Source organism: Artibeus jamaicensis, unplaced genomic scaffold (genome assembly GCF_021234435.1).
Source record: "Artibeus jamaicensis isolate MK-2021 breed Jamaican fruit bat unplaced genomic scaffold, CSHL_Jam_final contig_1284, whole genome shotgun sequence".
Lineage (NCBI taxonomy): Eukaryota > Metazoa > Chordata > Mammalia > Chiroptera > Phyllostomidae > Artibeus > Artibeus jamaicensis.
The window spans coordinates 153,996-175,256 of NW_026521249.1; the positions used below are offsets into that span (position 1 = coordinate 153,996).

Here is a 21,261-nt window from a genome sequence, read left to right on the forward strand (position 1 = left end):
TTTTTAAATTTTCTTTTACTTCAGGTGTCATTGTAGATTTAATTTTAAAATGAGGCCCTGCCTGCTATGGCTCAATGGATTGACTGCCAGCCTGTGAATGAGAGGATCACTGGTTTGATTCCTGGTCTGGGACACATGCCTGAGTTGCACACCAGGTTCCCAGTATGGGGTGCACGAGCGGCAGCCACACATTGATGTTTCTCCCCTCCTTTCTCTCTCCATTCCCCTCTCCAAAAATTAAGAAAATCTTTTTAAAAAGATGAGATTCAGTGCTAAAAAGTATATGAAAGCCTCAAGCCTAAATAACCTCAAAGGCCACCTGGAATGTGCAGAATGTGAATATAAATTTGTGTGGACCCTGGAATGAGCCCTGAGTCGAGGGGAAATCAAAGGGCACCTCAAGCATTCTTTCTTCTTACTTTTCATTCCTTTTATTTCTTTCCTCTATATAATATGCTAATTTAAAAAATCTATATTATACAGAATCAGGCTTGGTGTTATACCAGCCTGTTATCAATAAATGAAAGCACATTAAATAGTTTTTAACTGGTCTTAGGAAAAGCAAAGGTGAAATGAAAATTTAATTGTTCTGAACTTTTGTTCAAAATGCATTTTTAATCTCTACTATAAGGAGTAAATTTTACTTAGCTTGATTCTCACTGTTGGCCATGCATTTATAATCTTAGTTCACACTTTTGAAAAAATTTTTGATGAAGGAAATTAGACAATAATGGGAATCTTGTCTGAGCAGAACAAATTGGAACTATCGAATATGTTGTGGATAGCAAATGCTGCACCTGGGGAGAGGGGAAGCATCAGGGCTGGAGACTTAAAATAATTCCTGCCCTAAATGCCACTGGTTAGCCTGGCGCAGTCCTGTCTAGCACAGAGAGAGGACGGCCCAGAGTGGAAAGTGCTTTCATGCCAGGGGAACTTGGGTTGGAATCCTGCCTCTGACCCTATTATATGGAAGGTCATTTAATTCCCCTGATCCTCAGTCTCTGCATCTATAAAATGGGGTAATGTCCACTTTGCAGTCTTCTGAGGACTGAAAGAAATAAATTATGTGAAAACGCTTGGCATATAATAGGGACTCAGGGAATGACTAAGAGGATTTCAAAGGGAGGATATATGGCTGGGCAGAGAAATACTTTCTAGGTTCCCTGCTTATTTTCCATTGACAAGAAAGAAGTGGGCAGGGTCCACTTAGTGAGACATGTGTGCTGGTGGTGGAGGAAGCGGGCTGAGATGTGTGTCTTCCTAGACCACCTTCTTTTTAACAGCTTTGGGACAGTTATGAAGGCCTGAGGGTCCATACTTACCCTGTGAACTTTGTGGGACAGCTATATGGCTCTTGAGGTCCCTCAGCCAAGCACACTGCACCCATAAGGGAATGAGTTAGGAGATTCCAGCAAGTAGGTTGAATAGCACATGTGAGTGTGGAGAAGGGCTCTTGGCAAAACATTATGAGGGTGCTATGGAGAGGTGTCAGAGAGTAAGAAGATGCAGTTCTTGGCCTCAGAGCTTATCATTTAACAGAACAAACAGAGAATTTTTTTTTTTCTTGAGACAGTGTCAAAATCAAATATTCCTTGAGGTCCTCAGACCATGTGTCTGGCGTGCGGTCAGAAAATACGGTCCCTATATCTTTCTGTGCATCATTAAAGAACTCATTTTCCGAGCTTATACTGTGCTCCCAGAAGTCCCTTCCTCTTAGGACTCAGGGCATGACACATTTAGATTAATTTCAGGTCTCTCACTCTATTCTAGCCTTGGGGAAACACCTATTCTCTGCACACCGGTGTCCTCATCTTTAAAATGTTCACATCACAGGGGTGTGGTTTGATAATTTTAGATGGTTTTTAGTACAGAGCCAGTGCAAGGGTCTTGGGATGGTCAGATCAAGGGAGTCTACTTTCTTCCTGCAGGGCAGTGTTTCTCTCCCTGGGGCCACTTTGCTCCCTCAGAAGATATTTGGCAACGGAGACATTTTGGTTATAACTATGGGGAGAGGGGGATGTACAATATGTGTTAAACATTCTACAATGCACAAGACAGTCTCCCTTCTGCCACCCCCCCCCCCACTTTCTCTGATTTTGGATTTAGGAGATGAAAATGGGCCAATTAGAGGTTTTCTCTCTCCCTGAAGAGAGAGAAAATGCCATGATCCTTAACGCTAAGTCGCTCCGTGGCCCTGTTGAGCCTGCACAGCGGCCTCCTGGTGCTGTCCACGTCGTCCTGGCTGCAGCAGCTTCGCAGTCCACGCCTTTCATCAGCGGCATCCCAACTTGGCTGATGGCGACACCCTCATCCCTGTACGTGCCCCCAGTAAAGCCTTCCCGCCGCTGCCTGTGGGAGAGGGGCCTCAGCCATGGAATGAATCAGAAAGCCCCCGTGTTCCCCACTTCCCTCCGAAGGAAGAGAAGGCAGGGCTCTGCGAGGAACATAGAGAGTCTTTGGAGGCAGACGGGACTTTTATGGGGATCCTTGAGCCTGCTTGGGGCCGGCTTCCTGAAACAGCGGTTGGAGCGGCCCAGCCCCAACCATCCTCTGCAAAAGCCCCAGGGCCCCAAAGGCAGAGGCAGGGCACCAAGGAGGCTAGCGTTTGCTGCGTTCTCTAAGGGTGATCCGGCCAACTAGCCTGTTACTGAGGCCAGTGCTTGGTTCCAGTTGCCCCTCAACAGGCGGTGTCTCAACCTTTGAAGGACCCCCAGGCCAGCTGTTGCAGTGGGGATAGGGCAGAAGGGAAGCTGGTCTTTCCCAGCAGCAATCCCGGACTACGAGGCCGGGAGCGCACTCCAACTCCCCCTGGGCTGCGCTTCCTAGGACGTCGGTCCGGGCAGCTGGCCACAGCTGTGTCTGAGCAGCCGCGTGGGCGGAGGGGGAGGTGGGGCCACTCTGGCTCGGAGCTTCGGAGCCCAGATCTGATTTTGGGACCATGCCCGTGACCTGAGTCAAACCCTGAGGCTGGGCTGTGCCCGTAGCCTTCCGCTGAGCCCAGTCACTGGTGGTTAATGATTGATCCTGACCACTCCACCTCTAGTAGCGCCGAGTGTGCTCCTGGAGGGTGAGTTGGAGGCTGCAAGTGCCAGGCAGCTGGAGCGGGACGGAGAGCAGCAGGGCAGAGCTTGCCAGGGTTTCCAGGGGAGCAGGGCCTGCACGCTGCGGCTGCGGGGCTCACTCTCGGCCAGATTAGAACCTCCTCCCTCCGTCCGCGCCGTCTCCGCCTCACTCTTACCGCGCGCCCCCAAACTCCACCCCCCAGGCGCGCCTCCGGGCCGCTATAGGTTGGGCTGCTCCAGGAAGTTTCCATGAAACCACCTGAAATACTAAATTACCGTCTTCAGGCAAGCCTGAGCGAGAGAAAGCCCTCCTGAGTTGCAGCTAAGAAATTTGGGCTCCTCTGAGAGGAGGGAAGTGGAGGTCTTGGGACTGGCAGCGTGACTTCCTCCCTGATGGCTGCACCCAGAGGCTCCAGTGGTGACTGCTCCCACATTATTGATCACAGCCATGTACCCCGATTCGAGGTGGTCACCTGGATCAAGATCACTCTCATCCTGGTGAACCTGGTCATCTTCGTGGTGGGCATCCTGGGGAACAGTGTCACTATTCGGGTCACCCAGGTGCTGCAGAAGAAAGGCTACTTGCAGAAGGAGGTGACAGATCACATGGTGAGCCTGGCTTGCTCCGACATCTTGGTCTTCCTCATCGGCATGCCCATGGAGTTCTACAGCATCATCTGGAACCCCCTGACGACGCCCAGCCATGCCCTGTCCTGTAAGCTGCACAAATTTCTCTTCGAGACCTGCAGTTACGCCACGCTGCTGCATGTGCTGACGCTCAGCTTCGAGCGCTATGTCGCCATCTGCCACCCTTTTTGGTACAAGGCCATGTCGGGGCCCTGCCAGGTGAAGCTGCTGATTGGCTTCGTCTGGGTCACCTCCACCCTGCTGGCATTGCCTTTGCTTTTTGCCATGGGAGTTGAGTACCCCCTGTTGCGCGTACACAGTCACCAGGGTCTCTCTTGCAACCGCTCCCTCACCCGCCACCACGAGCAACCCGAGACCTCCAACATGTCCATCTGTACCAGCCTCTCCAGCCGCTGGACCACCTTCCAAGCCAGCATCTTCAGCGCCTTTGTGGTCTACCTCGTGGTCCTGGTCGCTGTGGCCTTCATGTGCTGGAACATGATGCAGGTGCTCAGGAGGAGCAAGCAGGGCGTGCTGTCCGGGGAGGGGCAGCTGAGGAAGTCCGAGAGCCAGGAGAGCCGGGCGGCCAGGAGGCAGACCATCCTCTTCCTGAGTGAGTCCTGCTAGCGGGCAGCCTGGCAGCTTCCCCTTCTCCTGTCCCTATTCCCCTGTGTTCTTCTTAACTGCAAATCTTGCCTTACACGTGTAAACAAGTTCTTGAGGTTGAAGAGGTACTGATCTGTTCTCTGTGTTTGGGCATTAAGATTATGGTGAAAAGAGCACCAGACCAGGAGTCAGAAGGTCTGGGTATATTCCAGAATAGCACCTCTGGGACCTCCAGTGAGTCACAAAATATCTTGGGTAAAATGGAGATGAAAATACGAGCAATGTGAGGGTCAAATTAGATAATGCAGGAGAGGTGAAAGTCCTTTGAGAAGGACCAAGTTCTGTGCAGATGAAAGATAGTATTCTTATCTTGCCTATCTTTACCCAGGAATATTTTTCTCAGACAGATTTTTTTGTTCCCATTTTTCTTCTTTGGAGAAGCAAGGCTGTCAGGAAAACACTCTCCCCAGGCTATTTTATTCCCAGGGGTGATCTACCTAGTTTCATGAAACCGGAGCTTTCAGACAAGCACTCCTCAAGGCGGGGCTTGCATGTCTGCTGTGGTGGGTCTGTTCTTCAACAGGGCGAGAAACAGGGGGGGCCACCCACCTGCTTGATCCAGAAAATCTGGCTCCACAGATTCCTGGGGCTTGATGGATTATCCAAAACACTCAATTCCCATGCAGACAAAGCTCTTTGCTTTCCAAATTTTTGTTGTGATGAAAATATTTAAAGTCAGACCCTCCTGTCAGGAAAAAGGAGCTCATCATCTGCATGCTCCCAAGCCTTCAAAAGAGGGGCCTGGTGGCTGCCCTCTGGGGCACAGGGCTTTAATGGAGACACATAAAGTTTGTGTGAGTGAATGTTTTAGAAAATATTTTTTAGAAACAAGAAAAAGATCTGGGCATGTGAGTCAAGGGAGAGTTCACGTAACAAATGTTTCTCCCCTGCCCCCTCCCCTTTCCAGTGCTGCAGTAGGAGAAAGAATGAACCATGGTGCTGTTTGTTTAGGTGTGGGAAACTGGAGTAACAGGTTCCAGGACCAAGCGTTAGACATGAGAGAAAATTTGAAGGTAACTGAAGAGAATGGAAAGAACCTGGTCTTGTCCTAGCACTTCCTCTGGCTTCTGGTGTGTCTACAGCTGACTTGACTGTATCTGTGAGATGTGAAAGGAGGGAATTTTGCAAGTTTTGGATGCTTACTCTGCATCAGGGCCTGTGCTAGGTGATGTACATTTCCATTTCATAGAATTTGAGGCTTAGAGAAGACTTAGTTTAAATGCACTTAAGTGCCAAACCAAATTTTGCTTCTCAGTGCAAGAAAATGACTGGAGAGGGAAAATGAAATAAAGCAGGACTTTGATAAGGAAGGTACTACCTAGATTGGGCTGGTGGTGTTGCTGCAAGTACCATAAGTAGGTAACTCTGCAGACTTTGGAAGGGCACCACTGAATTCAATTTCTCTCATCCACTGGCTGCTGCCCAAAATATTGCAGGAAGGCATAAACATTTCATTTGCTTGCATGGGTGTCCAACCTTTTGGTGTCTTTGGGCTACAATGGAAGAAGAGTTGTCTTGGGCCACACATTAAATACATTGTGACGCATGATCACAAAAAATCTCATCATGTTTTAAGTAAATTTATGATTTTGTGTCAAGCTGAACTCATAGCCATCCTGGGTTGCAGGTGGCCCCTGGGGCCACAGGTTGCATACCCATGACCCTTGAACTCTGTTGAAAGCTTAGTTCTCTCTTCTCCTAAACACCCTTAGCCATATCTTAAACTTTTAACAGTAATTTATACTTTAGTGTGAATGAATTCCTTCCTTTCTTTTTCTTTTCTTTTCTTTCTTCTTCTTTTTTTTTTACATTCAATATACTATCTTCTACTCTAACTTAGGGATATTAAGGTTGTATTCGAACAAGGAAAAATAATTGATTTATCTTTGTTCTCAATTGGACTAATTTCTGTGATTTTTTAAAATATTTCTATGAATAGACATCTCCTCCCTTCCCAGGGGTACTGTTCCAAGTTAAAGTCAGTCTCTATTTTGTAGCATAAAATCAGAAGCCTTTTCATTTAGAGATGAATAGAATCTTGGAGATTTCTCATGCATTTAGTAATCACCTGGAATGAGTTTATTCTTACTGCTGCTCTCTTCCTTCTAGTTCTTTCCCTCTTTCTTATAACAAATATGTATTCATCACCCACTGTGTTCCCTGCATAAAGATTGTTGAATGGCAATCAGATGCTCAATGTGCAATAATGTCTTGGGGAAATTCACCCTTTGTTTTTAGCCCATTTCCTCTGCACTGGGTTTTCGAAGCAGTTCTTGAGAATGTGCCCCTGTCCCAATGAATTTAAAGAGCTTTTAAAAATAGGAACCTCACTAATTAACTCAAGTTAGGAAATAAATTAATGGAGTGAAAAGGAAGCAATTATGGCCTGCACCCATCAGATTAATACAATGCAATTTGGGGGGGGGTTTCATAAAACATAAACTTTGGGGGCATTTATGACCCAGAACAAATTAATGTATAAATTGTTTACAAATCACTGAATTTAATATAGTGAGTTAGCTTTTCTTAGTATTTCAGTTAACAGATGTATTGAATTAAAACAAATATTAGCTCATTTCAAACATTTTGCATTTAATGTGAAATGTAAATGGTGACATAGCATAAGGTGTCTTTGGAGCTCTTGAGGCAATAAAAAAACAATTACGGATTTCCCCCCTCATTGTTAAAATGCTAACTTCTGCATAACAGAAGCCAAATCCATAAATCTACCCAAGATGAGGAAGTCTATGTAGAAAATATTAATTTTCCATTGTACATCTTTTGCAATTGCATCTCAGTCTAGTTGAGGCGCTGGGCTGGGGAATAATGAAACCAACTGGTAACTCTGGGAGAGAAAGAAATGCTGGAATGCTTTCTAGCTCTCAATTAACATGCAGGAGGAAACAACGATAACACAAAAGTGTGCATTCCTGGAAACAAGTGTTTCCTCATGCCTCTTGTCAGCTCAGTGAGAAATTAGTACTAGATGTATTTATTACCTTTTGCAAGGTTACAGCTAATACGGCCATGATAATCCTCATCCGATGCCAAGACACCTGGATTCCTGCCTCTTCTGGAGACGAGGAACTAGTGGATTGGACCCTTTATTCTAGAGTTGTTGAGGATATGCAAAATAAGCCTTCTGTTCAACGGGTTTTTTTCTGGGCCTTCCACCTCATTCTCTCTCAACTTTCACGTTGAGCTATTTTCAGTGTATGTGGCGTCCAGGCCCAAGGACACCCATGTTTGTGTCAACTGCACACATGGCTTGTCGTTAGGTATCACTCACTCAAAGTGGAACAACACAGTAGTTTAAATGAAGTGTATAGTTGTTTTTGGTGGGATTACAAATCGGTGCAGCCACTATAGAAAATAATATGGAGCCCCTGACTGGGTTGTTCAGTTGGTTGGTGTGTCATCCCATGCCCCTTGCCTCTCAGCGAGACAGCAGGACCGGGTAGCTTTTGCTTTGCTCCAGCACCTAGCGGTATCCATTACAATTCATATGTAAAGTATAATGCCAAGAATACTGTCTTCAGGAGGGAAAAGGGGAGTGCGCTGGGACATTCTGAGAAATGCTGATAAAAGGTTCACATTTTGTGTTGGTGATAATGTATCTGTAGGCTTGCCAAGAAGGGAGTTAAGTTGGTCTCGGATGAGGTTTGTGGTGCGCCTGAGAATCCAGGGAGCAAAGGTCAGGAAAAGAATGATAGCTATTAAAGGCCCGAGGAGAGGGAGAAGAAAGGGGAGCAGTCCGTTGAAGGCTGTAAGGAAAGGGCTCTCAGTCAGAGCTTTTTGCCGTTTTTCCAGGTCTTCTTGAAGGGTCTTGATCTTGTCCCGTACGATGCCTGACTTGTTGGCATAAAAGCAGCATCGTTCCTGTAAAGCTAAACAGATACCTCCCTGCTCTGCTGTGAGTAAGTCTAGACCTCGTCTATTCTGTAGGACTACTTCTGCTAGGGAATCTAATTGGTCTTGAATGTCAGTAATAGTATTTGATAAGGCTTGTACATCATCGACAAGTTGTTTGGAAAGTTTTGTATAGGAGTGAATTGCTACTCCTAATCCTGTAGTTCGGGTAGCTACCGCTCCAGAGACTCCTAGACCAACAAGCAGGGGAATAACAGCTAAGGCTCTTTTGTGTCCGTCTTGCGAAGTGGTCAAAAGCAGGGACGGGGACGGGCTCATCTCCTGGGATGATGTCTATGTCAGGTAATAAGGCAGCTAGGGCACATAGCCCTGTCCAATTGGCGGGCAAGGCGGTGAAAGCTAGATTATTACCACACACGAATGCTCGCCCTGGGCCAGGACAGAGGGATGTGCTGTAATTAAGCGTGTGGCTACAATTGGTAAAGCTGGCGAAACCAACAGAAATATCAAAAGAATTATTTTGTGAACTTTTATAGATACAAGGGGGAGGGAGTCAAAGAGCATAGGCTGAACTCTAAAGGGTATGCTGAGGGTGCAGTTTTGTTCGGTGATATTCAGGGCTGATATGTTGGTGGAGACAGCTAGAGGCATGGGGGTGCCTTGCACGCCGCGGGCGGAATGGCGGACGTGCCATGCGCTGAAGGCAAAATGGCGGCGGCGGCGGGTGCGTGAGAGGTACTATAAGGAGGCAGTTTGAATGGCGGAAGGACTGTCGCCACGAGCGGTGGCCAGTCAGGATTATTGTAGCGAGCGGCCTCGTCCTCTAATTCTGCCTGTTCAGAGGGGTTTAACTGGTCGCCGGGGTCCTGGGAATTGGGGGGTGGAGCAGAGGAATAGAACTCCTGAAGGGGAGGGTACAGAGAAGGGACCTGAGGGTCTGTATCTATTCGGATGGAGACAGAAGGACAGTTTGAAGGCACTCGTGAGGGAGGTCGCGAAAGCGAGTCAGCACGAACGTCGGGAAGGCCGTGGACTGAGGGGGCTTTGGAGGGGGCCGGGGAGTGACTGCCGAGAATTTCTTGACCTTCTTTGCAAAGGCGCTGTATGTCAGGGGAATTATTGTGGTTTTTAAGGATGTCTGTTATGAGGTTATAATAGTTAAAAGCAGTTATAGGGATAGTCTCGGGGCCAAAAACCTTATAATAGTCATTTAGACAGTCGCCTACACAGCGCCAGACGCGGGAGTCAATGCTACCCTCCTGAGGAAATCATGGGCAGATTTTAAAAAACGAAAGTGAAAAAGGAATTCAAATCTTTTTTACGAACTCTTATCTTGCGCACCTTGAGAGACTCTTTTAATTGAGCAACGAACAAATCACGTTGTGAGCATGCCTGTCCCATGGCTGGGTCTTACCTTTGAAATGCCGCTGTCGGGGAACGGGGGTCCTCTGGGAATACCGGGCGCGCGGCCGAGTAGTCGCGTGAGCCGGGCGAAAACGCTGCGATTGAAGGGGACAGCGGTCCGCACAGGCCATCAGTGGGGCCGCACGTTGGGCGCCAGTTGCCTCGGCCCGCGAGGCAGTCAACGGGATCCCATACACCAAAAGGTTGCAGGTTTCCTTCCCCAGTCAGGGCACATACCTGGGTTACGGGTTTGATCCCTGGTCAGGGTGTATTTCTCTCCCCCTCTCTCCCTCCCTTCCTCTCTATCTAAGATCAATGAACACATCCTTGGGTGAGGATTAAAAAAATTTAAAAATAAAGAGGTACCTCAAAAAATTAAAAGTAGAACTACCATACAACCTAGCAATTCCACTTTTGCATGTTTATCTGAAGAAAATGAAAACACTAATTTAAATGGATATACGGACCCCTATGTTTATTGCAACATTATTTACAACAGCCATGACATGGAAACAACCTAGGTGTTCATTGGTAGATGAATGGATAAAGAAGATGTGGTACATTTACACAATGCAATATTACACAACAATAAAAAAGAATGAAGTCTTGCCAATTGCAACAACACTGATGGACCTAGAGGGTGTTATGCCAAGTGAAATAACACAGAAAAAAACAAATACCATACAATTTCACTTATATATGGAATCTAAAAATACAAAACAAATGAACAAACAAACCAAAATAAAAAGACACTCATAGAAGCAGAGAACAAACAGATGGAAGGGGGTTGGGGGGATAGATTAAAAAGGTAAAGGGGAATAAGAGGTATAAACTTTGAATTATTAAAAAAATATATTGAACACACAATTCGGTGTACAGATGATTTTTTGTGGAACTGTGCATCTGAAACCTATATAATTTTGTTATCCAGTATCACCCCAATACATTAAATAAAAAGGGAAAAATAAATAAATTAAAACAGTTGTAAGTGTCTCTGGAGCTGAACAAGGCAAGGAAAATTACCTTCTGTAAACTCCAGAAAAGAATGCAACCCTGACGACACATTGGTATTAGGTCAGTAAAACTAATTTTGGACGTCTGATCTCTAGAAGATAATAAATGCATGTTGCTTTAAGCCACTAAATTTCTGGTAACATTATAACAAGAATGGAAAACTAACAAAACTATTCTCTTTAAAAATTAAAATAGAATGTTAAGAACTTTCAGAAATGAATATTAAGGGCAATAATAATAATAGCTACAATTTATTGAACCTATGCTACGTGCAAGCTGGTTATTCTCATACCAACTCATTGATGAGGACACCAGAATTAATTCCATTTAATAGAAAATGGAACAGTTTTAAGAACTTAAATATATACATCCAAAGGGATAGAGAATAGATGATGAAACTGAGAAATATCAGTGAGAAATATATGGGACTATCAGAAGAAAAACTCAGAAATGTGCTAAATCATTGAGTTAAGAAAATCAGTCATCAGTAGAAACAACCTTTAGCTATTGCTGTAACAATAGGGCTGGGCTACTGGAACAGTCAGAATTCCTTGGTTCAAAACTGGTAAAAAAAAATTTGTACAGAATGTTTTGTTATCAACTTGTATCAAATATGACACATATTAGATTAACTTAGAGTATAAATACAAAGTAAAGAGAGTTAAATTGATAAAGAATACTTAATTAAATATATTAAAATTTATGGTGAAGTTCTGAAAAATAAAAAGTATATTGTCATTTAATTAGTAACTTATAAGAGCATAATTAATTTGGACTAGGTTATATCTGCTTCCTAAAAATTGTAGGGCAGCAATTGATTTGACTACAGTTATGAAAAAAGTTTTACAGATAATCATGAAATTACAAAATTAACTAATCATCAGAGAAGACTCAGGATTCTAATAATTCCACTGTGTTGCCTTCCAAAGTCTCTCTCTTGAATTGGAGGAAGAGGGGGGGAACTGCCTGAGGTGGAAGGAATCGACATCAACTTGGGTTGTTCACAGGAGAAAATCTAGAATATGGACGCTGTCCATCATGTGTATTTGACCTTCACTCGTACGTGCTCCCACTTGAGCTGTTTCAGCTGCTCATCATGTGTATTTCGATGGAAAAAAACATTCAGAGCTGCTGCGGTAATGGACTACTCTAAAAAGAAGGTTGGTGATATGTAGATATTTGTGGAGTGGGCCAGGGAGAAGATCAGAACTACATCCTCTTGGCTTTTAGACCCTAAATGTAGAGGGCAAACCTCATGTGCATGCACCTGTGAACGCCGTGGGGGGAGAGAGAGGATCAGGGAGGGCTGGAGGAGGGGGAGAGAGAATGGAGATGCTGACAGTGGGCCCTCTTTATCTGAGGACAGTCAGGAGCTGGCAAGCCCTTTTAAAGTTAGTTCCTTCAAACAGAGTCCAACATTTCATGTGAAAAGAGGTTTGATTGGGACTTCATTGTAAAAATAAAAGTGAATATTATGAAAAGAAATTTGTCTTATATTTTATCAAGCAGGTTATAATTATATGGTAATTCTTATAAAATTTTTCCAGAATAAAGCAAGTATGGCTTTTTTGAGGGCATAATTTTTCTGACAAAACTGTATGATGGTCTCTGTGCCTGATTTTTAGTAAGATTATAGCAGGCTTTCTCCCAAGGGCTTCTCTTAATTCTTTGCCATTTAAATCACCCTCGTTGAGGCACCTGTCCCAGCACCAGTCTTGTCTGTTTTTCTTCTTTCAGAATTGACTGGTCTAATTGGGCCAGACTTGCATTGGTCAGAGGCATAGCACCTGCTTCACGTGCTTCTCCAGATCCCCTTTTGTTGACTTCATGAAATTCTGCACCCTGTGTGCAGGCCAAACCCCCCAAATAAAATTATTTTGAAATCAATCTGTGTACCCTAGTGTATATAAACTGATTACACGGAAATGGGTGCCAAGCGCCAAAATAGTTTACATATAGTTGTTTCCTTGATTAGTTTAAACACTGGTCTTATAATCATGTTTACGTAATTTTCCTAGCAAAGGCTTTTTCTGTGGTATAAAGGGACATGTGAACTCAATCTCGCCGGGAAATGTTACCAAAATTAGCAACTTTTTAGTGGAGGATATTATTTTGACTCAAATGTTTGGGTATTTCAGGAAAAAAGTTTGCCTCAAATATACAGGCTATTGCTTCTATTCTCTTCCTCCCTTTGCGGGTGTAGATGTGCCTGTGATAAATGGTATTTCATGCTTATTTTTCTACTTGTGATATCTGTCATAAATTGCAGTATCCTGTGATCAGCCCGGCAGACAACTATAATAATGCTGCTTTATTTTTATAATCAGGCTGTCTCAAAGATTTCATTTCTCTGCTGGTGAGATGCATAGTTCTTGTGGAAGGGAATATTGGAAGCCCATTCATTAGCAAGCCTGTTCATCTGTCTTAGTTGCATGCCTCATGGGGGCTAGCAAAGTGTAACAAGGAAGCAGAGGCCACAGCTGAGCAAAGCATTCAGCTTATTAATGCTAAAACCACTCAGGATAAAAGCCAGTTGTGAGCTGAGGCAGCACAGAGGAAGAATAGTGAATTGAGAATCAAGGAACCCCATCCTGCCCCAGTAGATAAGGTCCTCTGATCTACCACTTGGATGAAACGGTCATCTCTCATTGCCTTTTCCTTCTACATGGTCTGCAGCCCTGGGGCAATCCTCCTGATCCTCTACCTCTACTCCTTGGCTGCTTTGGAGAGAAGACGGGTCATCATTACTGCTGTAAGCTTTTGTAAACAGATAAGTGTTCAGCCTCACCTAAGCCCTGCTGTCTGGTGGGCACCCTCCTTTGCAAGCACCTTCAGAGAGCTCAAGCTCCTGCAATGCCTTTTTCACTTTGCTTTCAGCAAGTCTGTTTTCTAGGAGAGAGACCTGACTTGACATGTGAACACCGGAGCAATGTTTGCATCTACTCTTGCCTTGTCCAGGCTGGTCTTCATGCTGCAGCCCCTTGGGTTTCACTGATGTCCTGATTCACAACGCTATCAAATTCAAGCTTGTCAGTGGCTTCCCATGGCTCTTATATCAAGGATCAAAATCCCTTAACATAAGACCCCTCATGGTCAGCAGCTGATCCAACTGTATCAAGTGCAGTTCTCTTGTATTAGTCTGCTTGGACTGACGGGCTCGAACAACAGACATTCATTTTCTCACAGTTCTGGAAGCTGGAAATCTGAGATTAAGGTGCTAGCAATGTTGGTTTCTAGTGAGGTGTCTTCCTTGGTCTGTAAATAGCAGCCTTCTTCCTAAGTCCTCACATGGCCCTTTCTCTGAATGTCCTGAGAGAGAGAGAGATCTGGTATCTCTTCCTTTTCTTATAAAGATACCAGTCCTGTTGGATTTAGGTCCCACCCTTATGATCTCATTGAATCTTTATTACCTCCTGAAGGTCCTGTCTTCAAATAGTGTTACATTGTGGGCTTTAACATATAAATGTGGGTGGGGGCACAATTCAGTCCATAGCAGCCTTTAATTGCTCTGCGCCACAGGCCCCCTTTAATTCCTCCAACAGTTCATGGCCAGACCCTCTCCCACCTACTGCCTTTGCCTTGGTACATGCCATTTCCTCTGCCTGGAGTGCTCTTCTGTATTACTCCATGCTGTACCTGCCTGCACCAGACCCTCACCAAGTTAGTAGCACCATTACATCTCCCCTAGGAAGCATGGCTCATCCTCCCTGACTTGATTAGACCTCCTTTGAAACAAGACTCACAGTTACAATTTTACATTTAATTGTGAGATTGTTCAATTGATGCCCCTTTTCCTTCTAATTCCTAGGGGGCAAGAACTATCCCTATTTGACCCCTAACACTGTACCTCTGTCCTTGCACAGTGCCTGACACACAGCAGATGTTCAAGGAATGTGTTGACTGAATATATAAATGAATGAGACTCGGTTTGGAATTGGGAAACAATGTTCTGTTTTCCATTGGACATGCATTCCTATAGAAGTTTATCATTCCTCAAAAATTTTCTGGTTAGTTTGAAATTAAAGATGCCTTTTTTTGTTGTTTTTTTAAATTTATCTTTAGAAGGGAAGGGAAGGAGAGAGGGAGAGAAATATCAATGTATGGTTGCTTCTCGTGCATCCCCTGCTGGGAACTGGCCTGCAACCCAGGCATGTGCCCTGACTGGGAATCGAACCATGATCCTTTGGTTCACAGGCCCATGCTCAATCCACTGAGCTACACCAGCCAGGGCGAGATGCCTTTCTTTTTTTTAAAGGGATCTGATTCCTCCCAAGTCTCTGGAAAGCCACAAGATTTTATTTCCCAAGAACAGAAGAGCAGTCAGTGTTAAGCGGCCCCTGAATGTTAGCTTTTACTTTATGTATCTGCCAGAAGTAACCATGAAGTGAAAGTAATCAGTGTGGTGTTTAGCAATCCCCATTAAACTCCCTTTAACAAGATATTGATACAATAGGACAACTTTAAAAATGATTTCTTAGCAGGACTTTTTGCCACTTGTTAACAAGGGGGTACTCAGGGTTCTGGAAAGAGGATGCAGTGGGTGCAATATTGGAAAGTATTCAACTGTTTTTGTCACCTTCTTAAATTGCATTTACTTGCAGCCATTGCCCACAAGTCTGAACCATGAGGCTTATCACCTCAGGAAAGAAAAAAGCAGGTACTGAAGACTGGTTTTGATTAAAGAAGATGGATTTCTTGACCTCTTCAGTTAGGCAGTTGTCATGAAAGCCTGGGCTTTGTGAACTGGGTGGGGGAAGAATTGCTCAGCTCCGTAGCTCTCCCTTTCATAATATATCACGAGCCCAGCCTGGTGGACTAGGTCAGCCACCTCGTGGCCAATTCAGAAAAGACCAAAGTTAAAGGGTTTAAAATTTCTCCTTGGGAGCCACTGAGGGGCTTCAAGGAGTAAAGCAGCACAGTTACATTTTTGGAGCTGCCCCTGGGGTCTTTGTTACATTTCAATTTGAGTCAAAATTCTGGCTTGTCATGCTCCCAGAGTGGAAAAGAGACAACTAACTCTTCATTGAGACACAAACCTGATGGAACAGCTAATGCCAGTTAGTTCTTCCAGCCTTGAGCCAGACCTGTGGCTCTTGGTTTTCCCAAATCTTGCAGCCTTCCGTGGCCAGAGAGGAACTCTGCTTCCATTCAGCTCTTCCTGTTTTCCTCACAGAGAGGCCCCAGCTGCCCCAACATTGCTTAGGTCAGGAGGCAGCTCCAGGGAGCTGAGCTGGGTCATAGTAGCACTTGCTTTATCTCAGTTGTACAATGACCCACTCACTCCTCAACAATGATTTGAGGTCCCCATTTCTCCCCTGAAGACTTCCTGCACTGATCTTCCTAGGAATGATGAGCCATTTCAGTCATTTCTCAGATGGAGACCCAGCTGCTGTCTCTCCGACTCTCCTTGGAGCTCCCTGAGATCCAGGACTTTGCATGCTCCTATTTTTTTCAGTCTTCCCTGCTGGGCTGGAGACACAGTAGCTGTGCACTACTCTATAGGTTCAGAGATTGAAATCCCTGACCGTGGCTACTGCTCTTGGGGAGGAGGGAAACCACACAAACTCTGATTCAGGAAGTCACATCAGCTTTACCTGCCTTTCCTCTCCATCTCTACAGGGCGGAAATCTGAGATGGTTCCTGAAATTCCTGAACCCTAGTGTACACATAGTTGCTCCTACTTCCTTAGTCAAACACTAATTGAGATGTTGCAGTGAAGGGATTTTAGAGAAGTAATTTAGGTACCAAGTCAGTTGACCTTAAAATAAGGAGATTTTCTGTGTGGGCTTAATCAAGTTACGTGACCCTTTAAAGCTGGTCTGGAGGTCAGAGATAGGGGAAGTCAGATAGGGTTTGATGCATAAGAGGGGCTCCATGGGGAAGAAATTCTCCATTGCTGGCTATGAAGATTGAGGGGACCACTGGCAGGGAACGCAGCCTCTACTGCCCACAGCCTGCAAGGGAGTGAGAACCTGAAGGAGCTGAGAGATGGATCCCCCCCAAAGTCTCAGTACCTCGAGACCCTGAGCTGGGATCCCAGCCATGCTGTGCCTGCAGTTTTGATCTGCAGAGGTGTAAGCTAATAAACAGGTTATTTTAAGTCACTAAATTTGTTTTAATTTGTTAAGTAGCAGTAGAAAGCAAACACGTTCTCTGAACTCTGATGAGGGGACTCCAAGATAAATACTTTTCCTGCCTTAGTTATATCATCAAAGACAGGCCCAGTCTCCGGAATCTTGTCTTGGAAAAGTTTCGTGTTTGAAGAATTGCACCCAGGGACCAACCATTTCTTGATTTATCAGCCATTCACTGAGCACCTGCTAAGTGCTTGCTCGGTGACTAGGAAGTTTATCAAACTCCAGGGCAACATGGAAATTTGGGTGGCCTTTTAGATTCTTGTTTGGGTAATTCAAAATTCATGGGTTTATGTCCCAACAGCTGGATTTTTGGAATCCTGAATACCCAGTTTTCAGAGAGGAAGACTATAGTGGATTCATCTAGCTATCATCCTTTTAGTTAGTACCTCTTTTTCCTCATAGTCTGGCACTTAGTAGGTGACAAACAAATATTTGGCAAATCAATGAATGGGCAGCTTTACTGCTTCCCGGAGCCTTCCAACCCCAGTGCTAAAAGCAAGTCTGAATAAGAGAGATGTCTCGGGCTAACTAGCTTTACCATTTTCTGATGTCAGGGTTTCTGCCAGTTGAGAAACTTGACAAAATTTCCTGTTTACACTTACTGTGTGTAAGAGCTATTCTGGCAGCCAGAGGCTTTTTAGACGTCTCATCACACTGCTTTACACATCTCAAGGGTGGCTGGTAGTTGGAGAGCAATGGTGTTGCCAGAATCTGGGACAGACAGGGATCAGGATATAAGGCTGCAGCATCAAATTGCTATTGTACTTGTTAAATGTCTAACTGGTTATGAGACCAAAGGCAGGCAGAAATGGGAGGCAGGCTCACCTGGGAGTGATGAGGTTCATTGAATTTGTAGAGAAAAACTACCCTCTTTCTCTAGTAATGGGGAAAAGAAAATCCAGCTTATCTTAGAAATAAAACACTACACACAGGGTGAAAGGAGCTAAAGTCATTTGGTCTCCGGATTTATGTATTATTATTCCTTGGAAGACATAATATACTCAGCAGAAACAAGACTTTCTGGGAAATTTATGGATCTACCTTTTATATGCTGCAATTTTTAAGGATTAAATAGCATGTTGAAATGACAGGTACAAATTTTCTATATTTTAAAGGGCAGCTGATAGGCAGTACTGTTTTTCAAGTTCAAGTTTGTCTTGACAGGAGGCAAATGAGAGGCCTTGATGATTGAAGGTTACTTTCCAGAGGATGCAGGAAACTTATGTAGAAACAGGCTGATATCCTTGGGCCTGGGGTTTTTGAATCTCTTGAAGGCCCACTTGCTCCAGGAAGCCTCCCTGGACTGGCTTTACCCTGCTCAAATCACTCTAGCAGGTCTTCATGTTTCATTTTGGTGCTTCATTCATCAAGTATTTATGAAAGCCTAAAATGTGCATTATATCACCTGGACAGTAGAGATTAAGATGATGATTCTACCCTTCAAGGAGCTTAATATTTCTTTAGTTAGGGCATCAAAGTATGGAGGTGGAGCCTTCTAGGTGGAAGCCTAAAAAAATACCCTTGATGAAGAGTAGGGAGTTTTGGCTGTTCATGAAGTAAACTGGTCCTGGACTCCAGAATTGTGAGTGAGGTGGTTAATTGGGCTTTACCCATCCCAAATATGTTGTTTGCAGTTTTGATATGCACAGTGTGATCCATGGAGCAGCAACATTGCCTGGGAAACAAATACTAAAATGCAAAGCATTGGGCCACACCCCATACCTGCTGAATTGGCATCTGCATTGTAAGAGGTCTAGGTGAGCTGGGATGGGAGTAAAAGACAGAAAACTGTGCTTGAACAACAATTAAAATAAATAAATTTTTAAAAAGAGGTCCAGGTGATTCCTATGGACATTAAAAGTGTGAGAAGCACTTATCTACAACCCTCCTTTAGGAGGGATTTCTTTAACTTGAAAAGAATAGAAAAGGATGAAGTGGGAATGGCTAAACTCACCGTATAGAATAAGAACCCTGAAAGGTTTGCTGTGTAGTTGTAATAGGTGGGAATTTGCTCCATGACATTTGGGCACAAGAAGCTTCACATTGCTTTACTTTTAAAAAGAAACTTAAAACTGGCTCCAAGCCACCATTTGCATAGTTGTAAAGTTCAATCTCAGTGAAGTTTCAGGGAGGCTTCCCCTTCTTACGTTATATGAAAATTTAAGGGGGGACTTGCATGGAGCAGTAAATGAGGCAACTGGCCCTTCATTCACATTCAAAGTACTTGTTTTGTTCAAAGTGCTTCCTGGTGCTCCTTCTGCTCTGAGATTTGGCTGCCAAGGCTGGCAGAGCACCGAATCCAGCCAGCCAAGGGGCCAGCCTGTTCCTCACCATCATGAGGGAATCCATATTCCAGAATTGTTCAAGACCATTATCCATTGAGATTTGAGCTGGGATGTGACCCCAAAGTCCATGTTCTTTGCAAAAGCAGAGGGATGAGCTCTTAAAAGAGAATGTGTTCCATCTGCAGGACTACTCGTAGGTGTTAAGAGTTAGTGAGGGAAGAAACCATGATGCCGAGTCTGGTGAACATTTATCACGCTTTTAGGCTGCCCAGAAGCTTTCAAGTACCCCTCTTGTGTTTGGGTACTATTCGTCTTTTTAAGTCCTATTTCCTCGAGGTAGCAGTAAGTGAGAATCCCTTGCTTTCCCAGAATCCCTTGCAGCCTGGGTGCAGCATGTGACCCGGGCAGCATTAGTCATCAGCACTGGCACGAGATTCTCATTCAGAAGAGAGTGATGGGATGGAGCAGCAGGCACACGGAGTGTCTTTGGGGACAGGGCTAGTGTGTGATAAAATGGCACAGAGAGACCAATGACAGGAGAACTGAGGGCAGTGTCCTAGGCCAGGTGTTGGCAGTGCCTCTGCATGCAAGTCTCCATTGGTACAGTCTGGTGGGCTAATCTGTTATGATTCTTGGTTGTATAACCAATTTTCTAGCTCTCCCAGGCATTGTGAAAAAGACAAAAACAAAATGTAAAAAAACCCCACAAAGCAGTAATAGCCCCATTTCCAGTTTAAACTGGAATGGGCTCTGTTGTTTGTACTATGAACTCTGCATGTCAGATAACAGGTAATAGGACAATTGGACTGGAGTGGGGAACCCAGAGGGGAGCAGTTGATAGTGAATCTAGATGGGAAAGTAGATTAGGTCAAGTATGGAGACCAAATTCAAGGTCTCGAGGCTGACTTAAAGGATTTGGCCTACATTATTGGAAGCAATGGGGAGCCATGGAAGGTTTTTGAGAAGAGGAGTGGCAGGAAGGAGAACAAGAAGGCTGATGTGGGCACCAGCTGTGTTGCAGGCAGGGAGACAGTGTGAGGAGTGCAGGTGTGCAGGTGTTAAATGGGCTCTGAATCAACAGTGAATCGACAGGTTTGCCCATGAGAAGTCCTGAAGTGTGCTAGTCATTAACCCTGCCATGCACTGGAATCACCCAGTGTTAAATAATGCCCCACTGCATTCACACCCAGATCTTTGGTATTATTGAAGCTCTATTGATAATTCCAATGTGGGACAGCGCTAAGAATGTGGGGAGAGGGAGTTGGAAAGGCAGACTGGGTCTAGTCTTGGAGATCTTGAATTTGGTGGCTGTGCTAAGACAGAACCTGTGATCTTGACTTATTAAGCAGAAAAAAGGAATTTTCAGAAAGGATCAAGAGCAGTTCATACAGTCAAAGAAAAGGATGAAAACCCAGACTGTGCATGGATCTAGGGGGAACGAATTCATGGACGGCATGCTTAGGCCCCACCGTCTAGAAGATACCAGCTTCAGGCATTCTCCCATGTTGTTGTCACTCCACGCAGGGCCAGGTTCCCTGGGGTCAGGCTCTGACCTCAGAGTGAGGCTGGGAGTAGGGCAGCAGGATGGACAGTGTTGGCAAGACCACATGGAATAAGACGCTTGGTCCTCACCAGAGAGCTGACACTGTGCCCAGGAAAGCAGGTGACTGAGCCAGGAGCAGACACAACAGACCCTTTACTGGGGCCTGATGGAGCTTGGTAATTAGTGTCATCATGACTGAGTTTCTTCACTCCAGGCAGTCTTTCCTCCCACTCTGTTCTTGTTCTTTCTCTCTATCTCCTTTTTCCTGCTGAGTCCTTGGTGATGTTTCCAGGGGTCAAGTCATCTTGGTGTGTGAGTCAGTTAGAAGAATAGGGGAAGGGACCAACGGCAGAGCCTCCTCTTACCCAAATGCAGGTTTCAGGAAGCCGGTTAATGCCACATCCACTGGGGCGTATTTCCTGCTTGGGAACCTGACTCATTTACCCAGGTCACTGACCAGGCATTGATTGGATTGTGGTTTTTCATCACCACAAATCAGTTTTTGTCTGAACCTTGGCCTGAAGGACAAAGGTCTATGGCCGTGCCTCAGGGTTGGATGCTCTGTCTGCCTCCTTGGACATTTTCCACTTATGTCTTCATATGGTACTAGCCTGAAGTCAGGACTTCTTGTTTCAGATATAAAATCCCACATT

At 44.8% G+C, this 21,261-nt stretch overlaps 1 protein-coding gene across 1 annotated transcript in view; it reads left to right on the forward strand.

The window, feature by feature from the left end:
• The first annotated feature begins 3,058 nt into the window (after nt 1-3,058).
• Nucleotides 3,059-21,261, forward strand: part of GPR39 (G protein-coupled receptor 39) — a 215,264-nt gene continuing 197,061 nt past the window's right edge. The window contains exon 1 of the mRNA XM_053666791.1: nt 3,059-4,302. Coding sequence (XP_053522766.1) covers nt 3,456-4,302 — 847 coding nt within the window. The 5' untranslated portion in view covers nt 3,059-3,455. The remainder of the gene's footprint in view (nt 4,303-21,261) is intronic.